The 23,259-nt window shown below is 37.4% G+C and overlaps 1 protein-coding gene across 6 annotated transcripts in view; it reads right to left on the bottom strand.

The window, feature by feature from the left end:
• CSMD3 (CUB and Sushi multiple domains 3) overlaps positions 1-23,259 on the bottom strand; it is a 1,175,227-nt gene that overhangs the window by 140,016 nt on the left and 1,011,952 nt on the right. For all 6 annotated transcript variants that reach the window (XM_075825814.1, XM_075825808.1, XM_075825809.1 and 3 more), the window contains 5 exons: positions 22,929-23,117; positions 22,655-22,801; positions 8,970-9,158; positions 4,827-5,012; positions 739-933 (listed from right to left, as the gene is read on the bottom strand). In XM_075825814.1, coding sequence (XP_075681929.1) covers positions 739-933; positions 4,827-5,012; positions 8,970-9,158; positions 22,655-22,801; positions 22,929-23,117 — 906 coding nt within the window. The remainder of the gene's footprint in view (positions 1-738; positions 934-4,826; positions 5,013-8,969; positions 9,159-22,654; positions 22,802-22,928; positions 23,118-23,259) is intronic.

The raw sequence follows: 23,259 nt of genomic DNA, 5'->3' as shown, positions 1-23,259 counted from the left end.
TCAATGAACACCCCTGATACTAACAACAATAAATTAATCCATATAACCAAGAAGGTCTCAATACTAACTAGAATCATTGCTGATGCTCTTTATCCAATGTAGTCAGATTTACCCTTAAATATATCACAGCTGTGAATTATGTGATGATCTGCAATCCAATCTAATATTCTAAACCTAAAATCTAAATATTAATTGTTTTGTTTACCGTTAAAATGTACATTTTAAGACAATTTATCACGAGCGATGATTTAGGTCTAGTAAATAAAACAATAACAATAAAGAATATCATCTATGTGCCATCTAAAAATATCATCTACGTACTACATCTATTTAATATGCAATGTATATTGTGAAAGATGTGACAGCCATGTGTAGACTTTTGAGAAGACGTTACAGTAGAAACCGTTGAAGCTGTTTCTAAGTACTTCCCAAGGGCAAGAGGGTCAGCAATGGAATTCAGAATGAGCCTGCTCGCTTCAAAGACAACATTGTCAAACTCAAATACCCAACACTAAATGTGAAGTGAGCAGGATGCTGGGTTTTCCGTCAAAAACACTATACTATAACCTATATAATTTGTCCTTACTCTGTATTACTGGATAAATGATACATAATGATGACATAATATGTTAATTTTTTCTCGATAACTTCCTATTCGAACATTACACAACGGCATAATGAACTATTATAAATGTAGACCTTTGAAATGTCCAGCACTGAATAATCCTCCATACATACTTTGGCAATGTGGCCTCTCGTTTCTCCAGCTCCATGTTCCGTTGGCAAGGCACTGAATAGATGCTGGTCCCAATCGGAAGTAGCCTGGATCACAGCTAAAGACAACTTTTGTCTTGTATTCATAGTGCGATCCATTGACAATGCGCCACCTTCCGTGTTCCAAGGTGAAAGAATTTATGCTTGGACACGTGACAACTTTAAAAGAAGATGAACTGAGCTATATTATACTGTTAAAAAGTATTATAAAAAAAAAAAGTCACAAATTTCTACTACGAAAATTTTATAATAAGGGGGTTATGAGTGATACACAATGCCCATTTTGGTGTTTTAATATGAGATATTCCGGGCAAAAACTAAAAGTCCGGATTTTGTCCATATCACAGAGACCCACTCTGCCTCCAAAGTCTTATCTATGTTGACCATGACAATTCAGAGATTTACAGGTGTCTTCTGGACAGCAGCTCCTGTGGCCTGCTTGTGTGGGTTATCACCCAGGAACAACTAAAAGGAATGACTCACTGCTATCTTTATTTGTGCGTAGAAGCAACAGGTCATTCCCTACATAGGTTGCCAGGTTGGTCATGACACCCACTGTCCAGGAAATGATTGTACAGGCAGATTGTAGGAGTGGCCTGGCATAAGGCACCTGAGGAACCTTTTATTGACAGGGACCACATAGGTGAGACTTTGGGGGTACGTTGGGTGCCACCACTCTGAGCAAAAGCTGGATTTTCCGTTTTTGCCCAGTTACTTTAGCACTTTAAAGATGATAATCAAGAACAAAAAGACACTTTTTTAAAAAAAAATATGGCAACTTTGATAAGTTCAAATATCCAAATAAAAACACAACATGCTGGAGAAAAACAAATTATATATATATGGTCACGTGTCCAACATGACAGCACTTAAAGGGGTTAAATGAGATTAGAAAAAAATCTCTGCTTAATTCCAGAAACAGCCCTTCTCATGTCTACATGCTGTGTCAGGTATTGCAGCCCAACCCCATTCACTTGAATGCTGCAATACCGGACACAGCCAACAGAAAAAGGGTGGCGCTGTTTCTGGAAAAAAATACCTTTTTTTCTCTAATCTCAAAAACCTCTTTAATATTAATAAGATATTTGGATTGTAATATATAAGTCTATACACTTTTATGTTGATCATATAAAACAATGACTATCATATAAAACCCAAATCCTATAATACACTCCAAATATACATGTATGTGATCTTTTATATATTTTCTTATGCAACCTAAGTTTTAAAATAGCAAGTAAGTAATGTGTGATAGGTAATACTTGACATGTGACAGGTACGTTAGTGGTTATGCATGCCTAGATCTAAAATTACTTCACAACGCTCTTCAGTTCACACTTGTTAAAACCAAGAAAGAAACCACAGGATAAAAGACACATTAACAGCCTGATAACTAACAACTTGGGAGTATGCAATTGTATCTCTGTTTAATGAGCTTTAGTCGTAGAGGCTATCGTCACATTATAACTCATCAGGGGATGACTACTCCAGCGTTTCAGTGGTTAATAAAGTAGAACCATGGCATTCGTTCAAGGATACTATATTAGCCGTGTAGCTGACAGACCTAAGCAAGAATGAAAGAATACAACATGACCAAACTAATTAATCTGATTAATGGATCCGTTCCAGCGCAGTCGAGTTCCTTTCTTCTTACCTGCCTCATGAACTAAAGAAAAATCTCAAATAGAAGAAATCTAAAGCACGTCACATGTGATTTCAATATAAGCCTATGGGTAAAAAAGGGGTATGGGATTTTTGATCATCCCAAATGCTAGTGAGATATCGCTTGTGTACATACAATTTCATGCAACCCCATAGAAATATAATATGCGTGATATCGCACTATGATCTAACGTGAATGAGCTTGGGAAATAATCTGATCTATCTTAATCTGTCCAAACTATGGGACAATCTGCCTAGACACCTCTCTATGGAAATGCAGGAGGGCAAATACTAACATGTAAAATGACAACAGACAGCGTTAGTGATGGTCACATGCTACAGATGTGTCCTTCTTTACCTTTCCTCTTATCTCATCATATCCTGAGATGTTTGGCAGGACATGACCAGCTTTATAATAAACACATGATTTTGCGATACTGTGTCAAAAGATGTCTATGCCACATGTGTCTATGTGTGGCCACCCAGTGGTTGAAATGTGAATTGCATCCTCTCAAGGGTTTTGATACCATTTCACAATATTGTATTGAAATGGTTTCATGATAAATTGGAGTCCTTGACCAAATTCAAGCAAAGGTAATGGTGGACACATCTTTAAGATAAACACCGAATAATTGTGTTTATATATATATATATATATATATATATATATATTATTATGCAAATGTTATTTTTCGCTGATTTTCCTAAATAGTCGATGCAAATGACAGTCAGTATAATCTTCAAGCCATCAACCGTTGGAGTATAATGCAAATTTTATTGAACAAATCTCCTAATGATAACAGATTTTTTTTAGAAGTAAAAAACTCAAAATGCACTGTTTCAAATGATTATGCACAACAGAGATCAAAACATTTTAAAGGTTGTAAAGAGAACTAAAATGGTAATTTGTTGAATTTGCAGCATCAGGAGGTCATATTTACAAAAATCAAAAGCTCTTTCAATAAAAAAAAAACTTAACAGGCCAAGTTACAAGTTAACATAGGACCCCTTCTTTGATATCACCTTCACAATTCTTGCATCCATTGAATTTGTGAGTATTTGGACAGTTTCTGCTTGAATATCTTTGCAGGATGTCAGAATAGCCTCCCAGAGCTTCTGTTTTGATGTGAACTGCCTCCCACCCTCATAGATATTTTGCTTGAGGATGCTCCAAAGGTTCTCAGTAGGGTTGAGGTCAGGGGAACATGGGGACCACACCATGAGTTTCTTTCCTTTTATGCCCATAGCAGCCAATGACACAGGGGTATTCTTTGCAGCATGAGATGGTGCATTGTCATGCATGAAGATAATTTTGTTACGGAAGGCACGGTTCTTCTTTTTGTACCACAGAAGAAAGTGGTCAGTCATAAACTCTATGTACTTTGCAGAGGTCATTTTCACACCGTCAGGGATCCTAAAGGGGCCTACCAGCTCTCTCCCCATGATTCCAGCCCAAAACATGACTCCGCCACCTCCTTGCTGACATCGCAGCCTTGTTGGGACATGGTGGCCATTCACCAACCATCCACTACTCCATCCATCTGGACCATCCAGGGTTGCACGGCACTCATCAGTAAACAACACGGTTTGAAAATTAGTCTTCATGTATTTCTGAGCCCGCTGCAACCGTTTCTGCTTGTGAGCATTGTTTAGGGGTGGGCGAATAATAGCTTTATGCACACTTGCAAACCTCTGGAGGATCCTACACCTTGAGGTTCGCGGGACTCCAGAGGCACCAGCGGCTTCAAATACCTGTTTGCTGCTTTGCAATGGCATTTTAGCAGATGCTCTCCTAATCCTATTAATTTGTCTGGCAGAAACCTTCCTCATTATGCCTTTATCTGAACGAACCTGTCTGTGCTCTGAATCAGGCACAAATCTTTTTACAGTACGATGATCACGCTTAAGTTTTCTTGAAATATCCAATGTTTTCATACCTTGTCCAAGGTATTGCACTATTTCATGCTTTTCGGCAGCAGAGAGATCCTTTTTCTTTCCCATATTGCTTGAAACCTGTGGCCTGCTTAATAATGTGGAACGTCCTTCTTAAGTAGTTTTCCTTTGATTGGGCACACCTGGCAAACTAATTATCACAGGTGGCTGAGATTGATTACAATAATCCAAAGAGCCCTAAGACACAATACCATCCATGAGTTTAATTGAAAACCGAATAATTAAATGTTTATGACACTTAAATCCAATGTGCATAATAATTTGGAATGCGGTGTATATATATATATATATATATATATATATATATATATACATACAACCAGTGATATGAGTGTCTCTCTCCTACTGCAGATTTATGATCCAGGATGTTAATCAACTACCGTTATATGTGGATAAATAGTGTAAAAGCCTATGAACAGTCTCTCAGTCTCACTTACCCACACAATGAGGTGTTTTGTTATGATTGCTCCACGTGCCATCTGGCTGGCATACAGCTTGAGTGAGCTCTTTGGATGATAACTTAAATCCATCATTACAAAAATAAGTGACACTTGTACCCACTAAGTAATCTGTTGCCAATATGCCTCCATTTACAGGAGACTTTGGAATCCCACATGATATTGCTGTGAAGAAAGCAAAGACAATGTAATGCTTGTGTGAAAATTGCAGAACAGTAAGCATATACAATCGCATTCACGAGATTAACGCTCAGAGTAATTATAGCAAATGTGATATATGGGATATAACCAAGACGTATCCATGGCAATATATGACATCAACACTGTATATTCTGTAGAGAGATGTTTCAGGAGATACTTACATAATATGTTTTATTAAAAATATATTCATCTAAGCATTTGGATTAACTCATTTCTAAGCCTTCCATTAACTCCACGCACTGTAACCCCTTTTAGTCTGGATGGGACTTACAACACTATTCACCCTGAGCTTTCAAGGCTACGAGTAGAATGGCAGAATTTAGGTAGTTCAATAGTGGACACATAATGGGATTAGGGATAGTCAGAGGCATAACGCAAAGCTCCTCCCTTAATGCAAAATCGGTACCAGGGCCATTTCTAATACTATTAACTCCTCATGTGGCAGAGGAGCATTTAGCCCTCCTTAGTCACTAGGGCCTTGGCACTCCCTATAGATATGCATCTGGGAGTGGGACATTTTTTTAAATTTGGCATAACAATGCAAATGTATATGCCATTTAAGGTCACATCTACGGTGTCGACCAAGGTAACGTCACTTGAAAAGATGACATTTCACACACAAGTCATGTAATGCTCTAATCGCTCTTTGTTGGTGGTGCCCATTTGCCAGATACTCAAAATAAAAAAAATCCAAATTATATGCTGAAAGTGCCTGTAGGGTAAAATTGGCATGAGCAGTACCAGATTTACAAATGAGGAGTCTGTAAGAACAGAATGTCTGGCAACTTAGACTCCATCAAGTAGACCACACTTGAAGTCATTTATTACTTTAATATCCCTGTCTGTTTTTCAAAAATAAATCAAAGGTTTTCTTAGTCTGCAATATACTGTACATACTGTAGCTCTGATTCTATGATCGTGTGAGGGCATCATTTACCTATGAATACAAATTATTTATATTTAAATGTTCACATGTTCATTTTCCCTCTACCAGGTGACATTCCCTCTTGGCCGCCTATAGGAAAATCACTGTACTCGACCACGCTTACAAGGCGGTCCCAAATAAATGTGTACTGCCCAGTATATGCTTTTTTTTACAATGGGAGTCAATAGGTATTTGCAGACATTGGTGGTCATAGAGTACGTTCAACCTATAAGTCAGGAGTTTTCCTTGTTGCGAACAGAACCTAAAGGTGGTTTTACATGGGCAGATTTTCTGCCGAATAACAAGCACCAATCAACGATAACAGGCTGTCAATTGGCGCTCATTTGCTTCATTGACACGGAGCAATGATCAGTTGACATATTGTCGGAAGCATATCCCCAAGATCCGATCAGCTGAAGAGCAAGCGTCTGCTCGTCCGTCGGCTGATCGCTGCCCTGTTTAGACAGGTCAATGATCAGGAATGAGTATTCGAACGAGTGCTCCCTCGCCCCGATCATCGGCCACTGTAAAAGGGCCTTAACTTGCACAGTTATTGGGATGCAAGGGCGTACATGCGCATGCACCAATGTGAATGACTGCAACTTTCAAGCAATGGAGCTCAATAAGGTACATTTCATAGATGTGATGATAAAGTTGAGCAACAGTCAACACCTTTCAGACGTAAGGGGTGGAAGAGTCACATGACCATATAGTCGCTGTTTAGCCCCAACATCCTATATGCAGGCAGTGACTTACTTATTTTGAAGGGTTCATAAAGTGCTGTCTACATAAGGAAATTCATTTCAAAATGCGTAATTTTGCAGAATTGTAAATCTATACGCATTTGTATAGATTTCCGGCATAGTTCTTTCACATGCTGAACCAGCTGTTGTTTCGCTTCTCTGCTCCCGTCTTATACTTTGCAACATGACCAAGCAATAACCCTTAACTTTGTGAAGTGTATTAAGCAGCGTTCTTCTTAATTGATTTGGTTTTCTTAAATGCATTATCTCTCGAGGGCTTCCTCACAAATGTCAAACAGGATCCCATGAATCCAATTGTAATTCACATTATCTCATTGACATCTTAATTTGTAGGATAAACTGCGTTATAAGCTCAGTGACTGTAACTAAGTATAGGTGTGTGTAGTATATTCACGATACCCATATTACAGGCATTAGAAATAATGTATAGAGCATACATATATATGTGGTAGAAATAATGTATACAGCATACATATATATGTGGGGTATGTGCTGCCGACAACGATAATATTTTGGCAATTAAAATTATAAAATCAGCCGATGAACGAGCGTTTGCTTGTTCATCGGCTGATCGTTGCCCTGTTTACACTGAGCAATTATTGGGAACGAGCATTCTGTGAGCGCTCGTTTGCCTGATAATTGGCCAATGTAAAAGGGCCTTAAGTATGGAAAAAAGGAAGACACTCATGTTCAGCAGTTCTACTAGTTTGCTATGCATGCAAATAAAAGGGTTAATAATTTTTGAGAATTTACTCCAGTCTTTCCTGTCAGTAATGTCCATTTTTTAAGTAAAACTCCAGTTGGTAGCGACTTTAGGCTTAGTTCACACCTGCGTCAGGGTCCTGTTCTGACGTTCCGTTTGAGCTTTCTGTCAGAACGAAGGCCTAAGTGAAACAAACAAAAACGATATGTTTCCGTTTGCATCACCATGGATTTCAATGGTGACGGATCCGATGCAAATGGTTTCCGTTTGTCTCCGTTGTGCAAGGGTTCCGTCGTTTTGATAGAATCAATACCGTAGTCGACTGCGCTGTTCATTCTGTCAAAATGATGGAACCCATGCACAACGGAGACAAACGGAAACCATTTGCACCAGATCTGTCACCCTTGAAATCCATGTTGAAGCCAAAGAAAATCTTTGGTTTCCGTTTGTTTCACTTTAGGGCTCAGTTCTGACGTTAAGCTCAGACAGAAAGCCAGATCGAAGCCCTGACGCAGATGTGAATGAAGCCTTATACTGATGAGCCTTTGCAGCACGATGCATGATCCGTTTACCTGATCTTCACAGATATCCACTTGCAGACATGTGGACTCAGTAGGAGCCATTGTCAGTACATACCCTGTATAAGTCTGTCTATATTTTGTAATGTTGACACAGGCTCCTCGGATGCCTGTCACAATTACATGGACACCATATGGCAGTATTATACGGGCAATATATGGTGGTATTATTTAGCTACTATTATGGCAGTAGTATTCTCCATGTCCATTCTTCCAGAAAAAAGCAATAGTAGTTCTCTAGGAGAATCCAGGGCAACTTCATAAACCCATGAGCTCCAACTTTATTCTTGTTCAGTTGCTCTGTAATTGTCTGTGACCCATCATTCCGTGCGCATGCATAATGGAAAACCGCACTGTATACATTGACACAAGGGGGCAGGATCACAATACATTGTGCTCTATATAATATAAGAGATTACGCGCATCTTCTTTGAGATGAGCTTCTATTAAACTAAAAAATGGGATGCCCGCACAGGTAATTGCATGGTTTGTTTAGAGCTGGGCACAGATCCTATAGTGGCAGAATTACATTTTAATGGAGAATTGAAAATTATGTATTCCAGCTGCAATCCTTATATTTCTATAAACCATAGATAGTAGCACATATATCACCAAATCAGAACTGCAGTTAAAACTTTCAGTTGTACATCACTCTTCACACATACTGGCTTAGGATACCTTAAACTAGGAAAATATACCATTGTATGTTGAGAGAGAAAGAAAGAAAGAAAGAAAGAAAGAAAGAAAGAAAGAAAGAAAGAAAGAAAGAAAGAAAGAAAGAAATAAAGAAAGAAAGAAAGAAAGAAAGAAAGAAAGATCTATGGATAAATGGATAGATAGATAGATAGATAGATAGATAGATAGATAGATAGATAGATAGATAGATAGATAGATAGATAGATAGATAGATCTATTTTAATAAACATAGCTATAAATGAAATATATATTTACCCTGACATGCAGGAACAGGTGCATCCCACGTATAATAACCATATGGTGATTTTTTACAGACAGCCGTGCTTTTTCCAATGAGTCTAAATCCTCGATCACAGGCCCAGCGTACCATACTGTTCAGTTGACCACCTGTTTGACTTACAATGAATCCATGTGGAGGGGACTCTGGAGTGCTGCAATAGTTGGCTGCAAAATTCAAATGATTTAATACAATTTAACCATTATTTTAAAAAGTTATAAAAAATATGCTGAAAAAAACCCCCATAGCATAACTATTTCTAACATAAAATCCAGGCAGACTGATCATGACTGTAAAGATTTACATAAAGCCAGCTTATACTTATGAAAAATAAATAATTTGTGACATGAAAAAACTAAATTGGGACAGCAAGAGAAGAGGTCTGTCCACTCTGCCCTTTTATGAGTTTTTATTTTGATAAAATTCTGGTATTTTTTTTAAAATTTATTTACTATTCTTTCTTTTTTCTTTTTTGTGTGGCTGTTTATGTGTTTTGAATCACCTTCTTTACCCTTTGATGAAGTTTTGTCTATCCCCGGCATCACGTACTGTTGATTTTTGCACTACACGAGAAGGAAGACTCTCCTACTACCACTACTCTCCCAGTATAAAACCGAAAACATACCTACACAGATTTTTTCCCCCCCTTTAAGTGAATGGCCATTCATTTAATTCAAGGACAATCCAAGGAGCATTTGATACTTAGCAACTCAAGGCTCTGGCTCATAGACATCCATATGCTCTAATTTGGCAAATGAAAAATAATTGTGTGACAACCATTTTAAAATCACGTACTATTGATTTTTCCACTACATCAGCTGGAAGTTTATTCTAAGGTACTACTACTCTCATTAAGGAAAATAAAAACTTCTCATCATGTTACTCAGATCATTTCTGGTTTTAGTTTTAGATTTTCCCCCCTTGTTCTAGAGGCAAGTGAAAAGTGAACCTAAATATTGTTTGTACATTTTTTTTTAAATAATACTGTGCATGAAACGGGGAATGACATGGTATTAATGCTGCCAAGCTGCTTTTTTTCCTTCTTTGCCATCAGCACAGTGCCCATTTAACTACCAACTGATCAGCTGAGTCACATTTGATGGACTGGTTGCTAGGGATATGTTGACTAACAACCACTGGAATTGTCAGACAACATGATCTTAACAACCAGTCTATCCTAGATTAGTCTTGTCTGCAGCTCAAGGCAGAACTGCCACTGAAATTAGGGCACAGAAGGCACAAGGAGACTTGGCAGAACATGAAAAATGGTTTTCTCTACCGCTTATTGCTGTATTAATCATTTAATGACACCAATATGCCTGTTCGTTAAGATTTGTAATAGTGGATTTTGATATTTGAATTGAAGAAACCCTTTAAAGGCCGTGTGTACATGCAGTGGATTAGCTGTGGATTAGTTGCAGCTTTTCCCGGGTGGAAACCACATAAAAAATGCGCAACTAAAATAAATTCGAAAAAAAAAAAACATATACAAACTATGGAAAAAATCAGCTCAGTTTTTCAGGATGTGCCACAGATTTCACTGAGATGCATAGGGCAAAAATTTAACCCAAAAACAGCATCGGAATTGTTGCCGGAAGGAAACATGTAATTATGCTTGTAAAATGCAAATCTTGACATAGATTTCAGACCAAAATATCTGCTATCACATGATACCTCATTTCTAGCTGCAAATTTTAAATCTTTCTTACACTATTGGGAACTTAGTTGTGACATTAATTTTCACCTTTAAACTAACACCTATATATATATATGGAAAGGTAGTGAACTTTTGACTAACACATCTACTGGTGTGTGAAAAAAATGGGTCATGGAGCCAACAGCAACAAGTTGCTACAGTGTAGAAACCATACTGTATGTTATGGCAATGAACATTAAGAGATCTAAGCTCTGTGTAGCAGATAAATTATTTATTTTTTAGTCTGGTGATCAGGTTTTGGAGCCCACCTTCATAAAAAAGTGAAAAATCCTCTGCACGCTATGCTTTGTACCTACAAAAATTACTTCCGGTGACTGTAATGGCCTATCTAGCCATAGTCAAATGTTTGAAATTCAGCCAAGAACCGTTCCATTCTAAATATTTACATTTTAGGAGTTGTACTACGAAAGACGTTAATTCTAAATAATTTAATTTTTCTTTTATATAAAATTAAGTTTTATGCATCTCTGGTAGTTAAACTACTGTATGTTTATATGTCTATAAATTTTACTGATGCTACTTTAGTATCTTGTATATCCTGAAATCAAATTGCACATCTTGTTATTACAGATGTCTAGTTATTATGATGGTACAACAGCTGTGCAGTATCTCTGCTGCAATTCACATGAGATTAATCCAATTATATTGAAAAGAGAACCATTTTCTAATGTGGAAGTTTGTCTGTACAAGTCAACCATGAAGTGCAAGAAATAGATTTAGAAAGTTTTTGCATAACAAAGTGTGGTTTCCTTGGAGACCGGAATCTTCTGAAATGTTGTGACAGACCTAACTTATAAAATAACATTAAGAAGTAACAAGCAAATTTAATACAACCAGGATCAAATGTTGTAAAGTCAGTTTCAAAAATAGTTCTTATACACAGAAAATGAAACAGAGTTATTGAACAGTTTAAAGGGACACAAATTGGTGAATGTTGAGTTATGGCTTTGAGGCTGACGAACGTTGCCTATAACAAGTAATCATCCATTACTTTTCCATGATTAGCAAGACTCGTTGGTATAATGTACTGTATATGTGAAGACAGTACTGGATTTATATTTCAGGGGCTTGTAGGTATACAATGGTCTCTGGAAAGTTCTGATAAGTCACTGTTGTATAGAAGCGATGAACATATGTTCTTGGAGCTCCCTGGCCACCAGGAACACACATACATCACTTATATATTCTTTACAAAGAAATACTATATATATTATGCTATATACATCACTTATATATTCTTTACAAAGAGATACTATTGACAAAGGCCCGGGAGGACCGAAACGATGAGAACTAACATTGTGGTATTTTCTTGTCTCTATTACGTTCATCTGGATATTTTGTTTTCAATATAATATTTTGGATTAAAGATTAACTAGGTGTGCTGGGGACCCCCAACGTTGCTGAAACAAAGGTGCAGAAGCGCTCAGCTGAGAGCCCTGTACCTTAGGCTGTGATTGGTGCTCCCTGTCAAGCTGAAGACGTCTCTTATAGACGTTCTATGAGAATCGTTTTCAGCCTGATGATGATCGCTGATCACAGCCAAAGGAGCAGGGCGCTCAGCTGAGCGCCTTTGCACCTTAGTTTCAGCAATGGTGGGGGTCTCAGCACCTGAACTACCACTAATCAAAACTTTTGATGTATCTATAACATATCAAAAGTTTGATGAAAGTGTAGTTCCTATTTAATCAACTTGGAGTGCCATGTAATTTTTGGGTGGCTAGTTAAAGCTCCAGCGAGCCCTTTATAGGCACCCAACCATAGCATAGCACCCAACAATTCCTAGGCAACCAAGCAACAAGATTACGGAGTGCTGGAGAAGTTCTGTTTTTTTCTAGTGTCTGTTACAGAGACAGTGGCAGCACTCTAGGGATACACAAACTTTTACCAGAGATGCCTGACGAAAACCTCAGTACGAGGTTGAAACGCGTTGCAGCAGTGACTTTTATGAGTTTCTAGCATGTTCATAAATAAATTGTTTTAATTTCATCCGATGGATCTGTGGATTTACTGAACCACCCACACAAGAGCGCCCGATGCAAGGAGCATTTTTTCTAGGTTCTTGATTTTACCAAAGAACTAGCATTGTACAGTATAAAGCCTCATGCACATGGCCATATGGAGGTTGTACGAAGCCATAACACAGCACCCATTTAGTTTCATAGGGGCTCTAATGTGCCTCCATGTCTCCTCAGATTTCATAAGGAGGCATACCAGGGGTCTTCTGTCAGATTCCAAATAAAAGCATTGATTCTAGCAGAAAATTACCCCACAAAAAAGTGCCGAATAGATCACCACACAGCAGCACGCATATCATGGAGCCATAAGGACCCTATGTCCCTCTGAACAGTCACTTGCACATGCACTTTACTTTATATAAGAACTAAATGGAGACTTGAGTCCTAGCTCCCTCTGAATAAACTATAAATAAGCTCTGAAATTTCATTCCACAGGGCCACCTATAACCATTAGCCATTGTTCCTGATAGGAAATCCGTCTCTGTGTGCATATATATGAGCATGTGAACTATTCCTGTCAAAGCACATGCACTGCCAATAGAAAATGTTAAGAATATCCAATATTTTTTTTCAACTTATGAAATAGGCTTCTTTTGGCTGAAAATTACCATTCACTATAAAGGCTAATACTGATGGTTATTGGGCAATTTGTAGGTGAATCAGATATACAATGCCACACATCTGTCTTTCTTCAGCATCAGTCCACCATAATATTGCAATTTCAATATCTTTTACCCTGTACTGATTCAGTGAGGCCCACCACCATTCAGATGTCATGGCTAATAGATTTTAAGAAACTCTTATTATAAAGTGACATTTACCTGTCACTCTTCATGCATTTCTTAAATGTCACATCTTCTGAAGCCACAATATAATCTGACATATTGAGATATTGAGATGAATCATTATATACAAAGTTCCTCAAATATCAAACCAGCCGCCAATAAGAACATTCAAAATATTGTGGGCTCAATTGTTAAAACCAAAGCATGTTTGGGTGCGAGGAACGAGGAGATTTTACCAAATATCGACATGTATATAATGTAATATCATATGTAGTATATCTTAAACACTCACAAACTATTAAAACTGCCAAGAAGCAACTCCAAAAAAATCAAAAGTCAATAACTGATGGCATACTTGGTCTTCATATTGGTCTACATGGGTACATTTTGCTTATTAATAATATTTTGTTGATGGGCAGCTAACCTTTCCCTAAGAAAAACAAGAGGCATGGAGGATTGAGGGTAATGAAATAGAATATCAAGGCCTAACAAGTAACCTGACAAGTAAAAACAACAAGACTAACAGAGTCAATTTCAAACAGTACAAAGAAAGACAAATACAAAGACAAAGATAACCCTGGCTCTATTACTCACAACAGATGTAAATATAAATGTATCTCTCTCAGGCCGGAGCAGGTAAAATATCGGGTGAAATCCAAAACACCACACGTAGTGTATAAAAAAGAAAGTAAAAACGTTCTCTATAGTACAAAGAAAGACATCGATAAAATTATGTTTACACACTGCAAAATGAGTGCGTATTTTTAGTGCTCTACACAAAGAAGTACCTCTGCATTTTTTAAACACTTTTTGGAAAAATTTGATGTGGCTCTTAAGTTGTTTTGCAGTTTTTCAATTCCGCAGTATACCCTTGTATTTACAGATTTCTCCAATTTGAATTAAAACTAAAACACAAGTAAATTTACAGTGCAAATTTACAATTTATTTGTGGAGTTTTTTCCAGACATCCCCAGTGTGTGAACATATTCCTATAAAGAAAATAACATTTTTAACAAACTACAAAACGATGAGGGAAACCCATAGGGGAAATCAACAGAAGTAATAAGATTAGAGAAAATAGAAAAAAAATTAAATCTTCTAGTTGGAAACCAGATATAAAATAGAACAAGAAGAAGAAGAAGAAGAAGAAGAAGTTTTGCCATTCAGGAGCCTGTAAAGGGTGGGTAACAACCCACTTGGGAGTAATAAAATGGTAATATTGAAGGCCACCTACTTTTGCCGAATTCAAAAAATACTAATTGACACCTACTTTTTCCCAAATCTGCTAAATACAGATTGTCATCAAGATTTCACAATAACAGATAATATAACTTAAAGAGAACAACTCAATAACTAATTCAGCCGGTGGGTGAAGGAAAACCAAATACTTCAAGCGGCGCCTAACTGGAAGGTCAATCAATTTTTCCTTAAAATTGGAAGGCCAAGAATGTTTTACTGCCACTTTAGACACATATATTCTGTTTTTGGAGGAATTGTATGTCCACGGGCTACTTACACCTCACACGTTCTGTCTATATAACCAACGTTATTAATAGGCATAGTTTTACTATAATGTTATAAGGGCTGTTTGTTTTGGCCAATCCCATTTTCGTTAGAATAGTCCCCCAACTATAAACTGATAACATGGTGCCCAGCAATCAGCTGTAATCTGGAGGAGAAGCTGACAACAATGTGTTCTATATCCCTGCAGTGCCACCACAGGAGAAATTAAGTATTACACAATTTTCCTCCATAGTGAGAGATGCTTTTCGTAGCCAATTTCTGCTCCGGATAATAGATTAGGATCATAAATGAGGGTTTGTGTTCTAATAACTCCCATGAATTCCCTGATAGCGTATGTGAAAATGGGTTTTTCAAACCAGAATTGTTTTTAAAAAAAAAGAAAATATTTTTAATCATTTTATTATACAGTATATGCCATTTTAAACAACTTTTGGTTATTTATTTACAATATTCCTCATATCTCCCACACTATTAAACAAGCTAATAATCCACATTTAAATATTTGGATTCCTGCTGGTTGTCTTCCCAAACAATTCTGAGTGGTACTGTAGAAATATAGTAAGTGGTAATTACAGATAATTACTAACTTTACAGCCTGCATGAATTGAGTCATTTTCTGTAACTACTGTACATATGTACACTACGTCTATACTGACTGAATTCATTAGCATAGATTTGCGTTAATTTAAGTCTGTGGATGTTTATTTACAATTGTTTGGTTATTATTTCCATCCATTATCACTTGGCACATGATAACATCTCATCATAGTAACAGTTAATGCATGTAACTTTTCCAGATGCCTTTTATTTTTATTTTTTTTAATATTTCTGATTCTGTGGGCAAAGAAAATAGCTAAGTATATAAAAGGAAACTAGATTATAATTATACATTCTTTTTATAGTTTTGGGTATAGCCCATGGGTGAATTTTAACTTCCATATTAACATAAATGTTAGTTACCACATTAAGTCTCCTTCCAAAATACCATATGCGTTGGCAATACTACAGTGCCCCCAGTGGTGTTGCATTCATTAAAAACAGTATAAAAACATATGTTGACTTAATATAAGCCATTAATAATATTGTGGAAAACATTTTCGGGGCTGTTCTGATTGATAAAATATTTCAACTACGACTGCTTTATAAAGGTGGGAGGTAAAACTTTCTGTACACATTTGACTACCTGTAAGTAATATTGAATCTAGACATCTAATCATAGATGGACAGAGAGTGACCTAGGCAGCTTGGCATTACAGGTCATGTTTCCTTTCCCAACCAGTATAGTCATTATACATTTAATTTGGGTTAATAGAATAAACTTAAACACTATTTATCACCAAGGGGCTTTGAGGCTTCTTTGGCTTCGGGCGCTTGGGCACATCCCTAATGCTCAAATGGTTAATCCGACCCTGCATCTAATAATTTTTTTAATATCTGAAATGGCCAATAACAGAAACCAAGCCTGAAATTAATCAACTTTCCATTAGAACTTTTCAGTGAATTTCAGGATATTTTAGCGTTCATTTCATATTGTGTTTACACTTGATAAAAAATACCACACTAAAATTTGGTCTTCAAGAACTGCTTTTGGGGATCTATAACAATTATGTTTTTTTCTATCACTACCAAAGACTCTATGGTCGAATATATTCATTACTCTCCATAACGATCTATGGACATATTCCACATATTTTGCTCGGACATACTGACAAGTGGAATAAAAAATTAGATACCAGTTATTAAACGTTAACACAATCTGTAAAAACATACGTGAGCGTTCAATGTCCTCTTTTATCTGAACTATATTGATATCAGACCATCAAGTCTTTAACCCCTTAATGACGCAGCCACTTTTGGACCAAATGACACAGCCTCATTTTTTAAATCTGACCTGTGTCACTTTATGTGGTAATAACTCCGGAATGCCTTTACCTATCCAAGCGATTGTGAGAATGTTTTCTCGTGACATATTGTACTTTATGTTAGTGAAAAAATGTGGTCAATAAATTCAATATTTTTTGTGAAAAACACCAAAATGTAGAGAAAATTTGCAAAAATCAGCATTTTTATAAATTCAAATGTATCTGCCTGTAAGACAGATAGTTATACCACAAAAAATATTGACTAGTTAACATTTCCAATATGTCTACTTTATGTTTGCATCATTTTTTGAACATCCTTTTATTTTTCTAGGATGTTCCAAGGCTTATAAGTTTAGCAGCAATTTCTCACATTTTCAAGAAAAGTTTGAAAGGCTATTTTTTTAGGGAACAGTTCAGATCTGAAGTAGCTTTGTGGGCCTTATATAATAGGAACCCCCACAAATCATGCCATTTTAAAAACTACACCCCTTAAAGTATTCAAAACAGCATTTAGAAAGTTTCTTAACCCTTTATGCGTTTCACAGGAATTAAAGCAGAGTGGAAGGTAAATTTGCAAATTTAATTTTTTTTTTGCAGAAATTCAATTTTAATCCATTTTTCCTGTAATACTGGTTTTTACCAGAGAAACACAACTTAATATTTATTGCCCTGATTCTGCAGTTTTTAGAAATATCCCAAATGTGGCCTTAGTGTGCTACGGGCCTGAAACAAAGGCCCCAGAAGCAAAGGAGCACCTAGTGGATTTTTCAGCCTTCCTTTTCTTAAATTATATTTCAGGCACCATGTCAGGTTAGAAAAGGTCTTGTGGTGCAAAAACAAAGGAAACCCCCAAAAGTTACTCCATTTGGGAAACTACACCCCTAGAGGAATTCATCAAGTTGTGTAGTGAGCATTTTGACCCCACAGGTGTTTCATAGATTTCATTAGAATTGGGCAGTGAAAATGACAAATTACATTATTTTCCAATAAGATGTAGCTTTACCTCAGATTGTTTAATTTTTTTCAACAAATAAATGAGGAAAAGCACCCCAACATATGTAAAACAACTTCTCCAGAGTATGGAAATATCCCTTATGTGGTAATAAACCACTGTATGAATACACATCAGGGCTCAGAAGGGAAGGAGCGCCATTTGGCTTTTGGAGAGCAAATTTTGCTGGATTGGTTTTTCTGCACCATGTCGCTTTTGCAAAGCCCCTTAGGTACCAGCACAGTGGAATCTACTCAAAAGTGACTCCATTTGGCAAACTACACCCATTGAGGAATTCATCTAGGGGTGTAGTGAGCATTTTGACCCCACAGGTGTCTCATAGATTTTATTATAAATGGGCAGTGAAAATGAAAAATTACATTATTTTCCAATAAGACGTAGCATTAGTTAAAAAAATTTCATTTTCTCAACAAATAAAAGAGAAAAAGCACCATAACATTTGTAAAGCAACTTCTCCAGAGTAAGGAAATACCCCACATGTGGTCAGAAACTGCTATTTGGACACGCAGCAAGGCTATAAAGGGAAGGAGCGACATTTAGTATTTGGAGTGGAGATTTTACAAGGTTCATTTTTTGACACCATGTTGCATTGAGCTATAGTAGCAGTACAGTAGTACCCCCTAAAAATTTCCCCATTTTGGAAACTAGATCCCTCAAAGAATTTATCTAGGTGTATAGTGAGCATTTTGACCGGACAAGTATTTTGCAAAAATGAGTAAACAATAGATATTGCAGATTGAAAATTGCCGTTTTCCACAGATATGCCATTTCAGTGCCCAATGTGTTGTGCCCAGCTTGTACCACCATAGACACACATCCCATAAATTGTTAAGCGGGTTCTCCAGAATACAGTAATACCCCATATGTGGTCATAAATTGCCGGTTGGGCACACTGCCAGGCTCAGTTGGACCCCCATTTGGCTTTTGAAGCGCAGATTTTGCTTGGTGTTTTACTGTTATTTCAGCTTACAATGTGGGGGCATATGTAAGCTGGGCGGAGTACATCAGGGTATATATAAGCTGGGCGGAGTACATCAGGGTATATGTAAGCTGGGCGGAGTACATCAGGGTATATGTAAGCTGTGCGGAGTACATCAGGGTATATGTAAGCTGGGCGGAGTACATCAGGGTATATGTAAGCTGTGCGGAGTACATCAGGGTATATGTAAGCTGGGCGGAGTACATCAGGGTATAAGTAAGCTGGGCGGAGTACATCAGGGCATAATACGATTATGTAATAATGGGGTGAATGAATAATCCATGGATTGGTGTGGTCGCTTTGAAACAATCCTTTATACACAGGCCAGGTTTATTGGGTATTATAGAAAATATCTGCGTTACAGTATTGGCAAATCTTTGACTTCTTCACTAGCCCTATAAGCCGCACAAGGCCCTAAAGTTTCCTCATCTCCGCTGCGTCTACGGGGTCCACCTGTGGGGTCCAGCAAATGACGATATGGGATATTTAGTGAAATTCTACTGGACCTAAAAAATGAGTCTGGGCCGTCATTTTGCATCATTTTGCATCATTGCGTTTTGAGAGTCATAACGTGTTCTTTTTCCATTGACGAAGCTGTGTGAGCGCGCGTTTTTTGTGGTAGGAGCTGTAATTTTTATTGGTTCCATTTTGGGGTACATGCGATTTGTTTTATCACTATTTATTCCATTTTTGGGAGATGAGGAAACCAAAATACAGCAATTCTAGCACGGTTTTGTTTTTTAATTTTTTACAGTGTTCACCGTGCAGTATAAACAACATGTTAACTTTATTGTGCGGGTCGATACGATTACAGCGACACCAAATTTATATTGTTTTTTTACGTTTCACTACGTTCCCACAACAAAAATACTATTTTCTAAAAATAAATCATGTTTTAGTGTTGCCATTTTCTGACAGCCATAACTTCTTTATTTTTTAGTTGATATCGCTGCGGGATGGCTTGTTTTATGCGTGGCAAACTGTAGTTTCTATTGGTACCATTTTGCGTTACTGTTACTTTCAACTTTTTGATCACTTTTTATTAAATTTTTTTTGAGACAAGATGACCAAAAAATAAAATGATGTCATTGCTTTTTAAGAAAAAAATTTACGGGGTTCACCGTGCGGTAAAAATAATGTGATATTTTTATAAATCAGGCCGTTCCGAACGTGGCGATACCTATTATGTATAGTTTTTTTTATGTTTTCATTTTTTATCTAATAATAAAGGAGTTGATCAGGGAAACAGGGCAAGTGTTGTTTTTATTAGTTAAAACTTTTATTTATTTATTTATTTTTCTTTAACATTTATTTTTATTTTTTTCACTTTTTTTTTATTACACTGACCTGGGGACTTGAAGATCTGGTCTTCTGATCCCCGGTACAATACATTGCACTACTTATGTAGTGCAGTGTATTGTAACTGTCATTCTTCATCTGACAGTTAGCCTATTACGTCATGCCTCGGGCAGGACCTAATAGGCTATCGCACCTGGGCAACCAGGAATCCTAGAACGGCTTCCTGGTTGCCATAGAAACCATCGCCATCTGCGATCCATCGCGGGAGGGTCCGGGGGGGGGGTACAGAGGGAGCTTCTCTCCCTCTGTCAACCACTTCAATGCGGCGAACGCCATTGACAGCCGAATTGAAGGGGTTAAATGGCTGCGATCGGCGGTAACTGCCGGCGCCACCACTGCAACGGGATGTCAGCTGTGTATTGCAGCGCGCACAGCTCCTGTGCCGGCTTTATCTACAGGGCGTGACTGTACGCCCTATTGCGGGAATGCGCTTTGAATTTGGACGTACAGTCACGCCCAAAAGCGGGAAGGGGATAAATGGGTTTTCTGATTTCTGTGCAAATGCTTCGGTTCATGATGGAGGTTTTAGCACTGTGCAGGATCTTTCATAAGATAAATCTGAATGGTACCCAACAGAGCCTATTGGATTCCTTTGAGGTCACTGTGCTATTGTTGGCAAGAATTGAGCTACATGTTGATGACAGAAACCCTGATGTAACTCCTGAAGGAATGTAAAATTGCAGATGTGAACATAGCCTAAGACAATCCCTTTCCATATGCTTTATTTGATCATATAGACATCATAAAGGGGGTCCCCTGCATAGAACCCCCTCTATGAGTCAGAGTGGAGAGTGGCTAAGTAACAGAGACTCCTGCTCTGGTGGACCTGGGCTGTTCTTGTATTAGGGTATGTGCACACACACTAATTACGTCCGTAATTGACGGACGTATTTCGGCCGCAAGTACCGGACAGACCAAAGTGCAGGGAGCCGGGCTCCTAGCATCATACTTATGTACGATGCTAGGAGTCCCTGCTACTCCGTGGAACTGCTGTCCCGTACTGAAAACATGATTACAGTACGGGACAGTTGTCCTGCAGAGAGGCAGGGACTCAGCATCGTACATAACTATGATGCTAGGAGCCCGGCTCCCTGCACTGTGTTCGGTCCGGGACTTGCGGCCGAAATACGTCCGTCAATTACGGACGTAATTAGTGTGTGTGCACATACCCTTACATGGCCATTCATATACTATAAAATACTGCAGCATACATAGAACCTGAACCTGCTGGGATCATCTCATCACTGGGCTGGCTTCACTTCAAAAAGGGATCATCATAGGGAGAACACCCATTAAACAATTTTTAAGCCATAAGTTCTTAAGAGTTTTGCAGAATTTCTCCCAAATAATTTGGGGACATCTATTAAGACTTAAAATATTCAATTTATAACTAATCATTACATTAGAACACCATAGAAAATAGTTTAGTATAATCATCTTGAAGGATAAGTGGCCAAATCTTTAATGGATATGTCCCCATTAGACAATGACCAGGTCCATGCCATTCTTCTCTCAAATTACTCTGTCCATGTATTACTTAAATCTTTAAAATTGATTTATTTTTTTTATAAAAATGTCTGTCAGTGTGATTGGTGCAACATTATAATTAGTTTTTATTAAAAAGTTATTTTTAGAGATATAGCTGCTTTGTATCCTGTATACAGAGCAGCTGTATCGTGATCTAAATCCTGTTCCCCTCAGGTCCGCGGGACTGACGAGTTCAGTGAAAGTGGGCACTGCGTGCCTCTGACACGCAGGATCCACCTGTTATCCATCACATCTAAGTTCATAACTTAGATGTGATAGATTACAGGTGGATCCTGCGTGGACCCGCTGACACTGAACCCGTCAGTCCCGCTGATCTGATGGGACCAGGATTTAATGCACGATATAGCTGCTCTGTATACAGAATACAGAGCAGCTGTATCTCAAAAAGTGATTTTTTTAATTAAAACTAAATATAAAAGTTTCACCAAACACAATGATTGACCTTTTTATTAAAAAAAATAATCCCTTTCAAAGGTATACATAGCCATTAACAAGTAAAGTCGAACAAATGAAGTTAAAGTTAATATTCATGACAAAAATGAAAACTCAGCTTTGAATGCTTCAATCCGACCCCCTTCTCCCCTACTATCATCTTCCTACCTGGGGTCCTCAATATTGAAATGAAATAAATGTAGGTTTTGGTGCATTTTTTCATTAAATTAAATCAATAAAATAACTGAGATATTTAAGATATTAAATGGACTGCTGTATATCTATAAATGTTATTTTAAGGAAGAGTCTAAACAGTCCAGTGTTGTCACTTTACATTAACATAATATCATGACATTTATTCTAAATGAGAGCAAACAAAAGCAACAGTAAAATCATTAAATACATCATAGAAATCATATAAATATTTTACCTATATATCGTATTCTGAATCCTTTCTTATTGGTTCCATGATCTGCCGACCAGCGTAAAAAAACTTCATGACCACTGCTGGTTATATTAAAACTAGATGAATAATCCCCACTTAAGGATATAAGCATTGGATAGTGACTGTTTGGTCCTGTTCCAAATTAAATTTGCAGATTAGCACATGTGAAACATTCAGAGAAAAGACAAGTGCATTGTAAAAAGTGTCATCAAAAGAACAAAAGCATCAAATAATATTCAATGACATAATGTTTCATTACCGTCAAAGGCTTCAAGCACGTCAAACTCCTTTTCAGTAAGAAAGAATTCGAAGATTAAGGTTATATTGTATCCTTTTTCCACGCTAATGCTCCACGCGCACATCTGAAGGTTTGGGTAGCTGTCAGGATATCCAGGACTTAGTATGATACCTGTCGAGTCCAGACGCATTTCATTGGCTGGGCAGAGTACTGCAAAAGACAGTGAATATTCAGTCTTTATAAAGGGAAAGTTTATCTCAGGCTGCAGCTGTTTTATATAGTACTATTAGAAATGAATAATAATAAATCCAAGAAGGATTTTTACCTTCAGACAATTTAAATTTATAGGATT

The sequence above is a fragment of the Rhinoderma darwinii genome, chromosome 5 (genome assembly GCF_050947455.1).
Source record: "Rhinoderma darwinii isolate aRhiDar2 chromosome 5, aRhiDar2.hap1, whole genome shotgun sequence".
Lineage (NCBI taxonomy): Eukaryota > Metazoa > Chordata > Amphibia > Anura > Rhinodermatidae > Rhinoderma > Rhinoderma darwinii.
The sequence above is the reverse complement of the archived record's forward strand: the minus strand, read 5'-3'. Positions and strand labels throughout refer to the sequence as shown.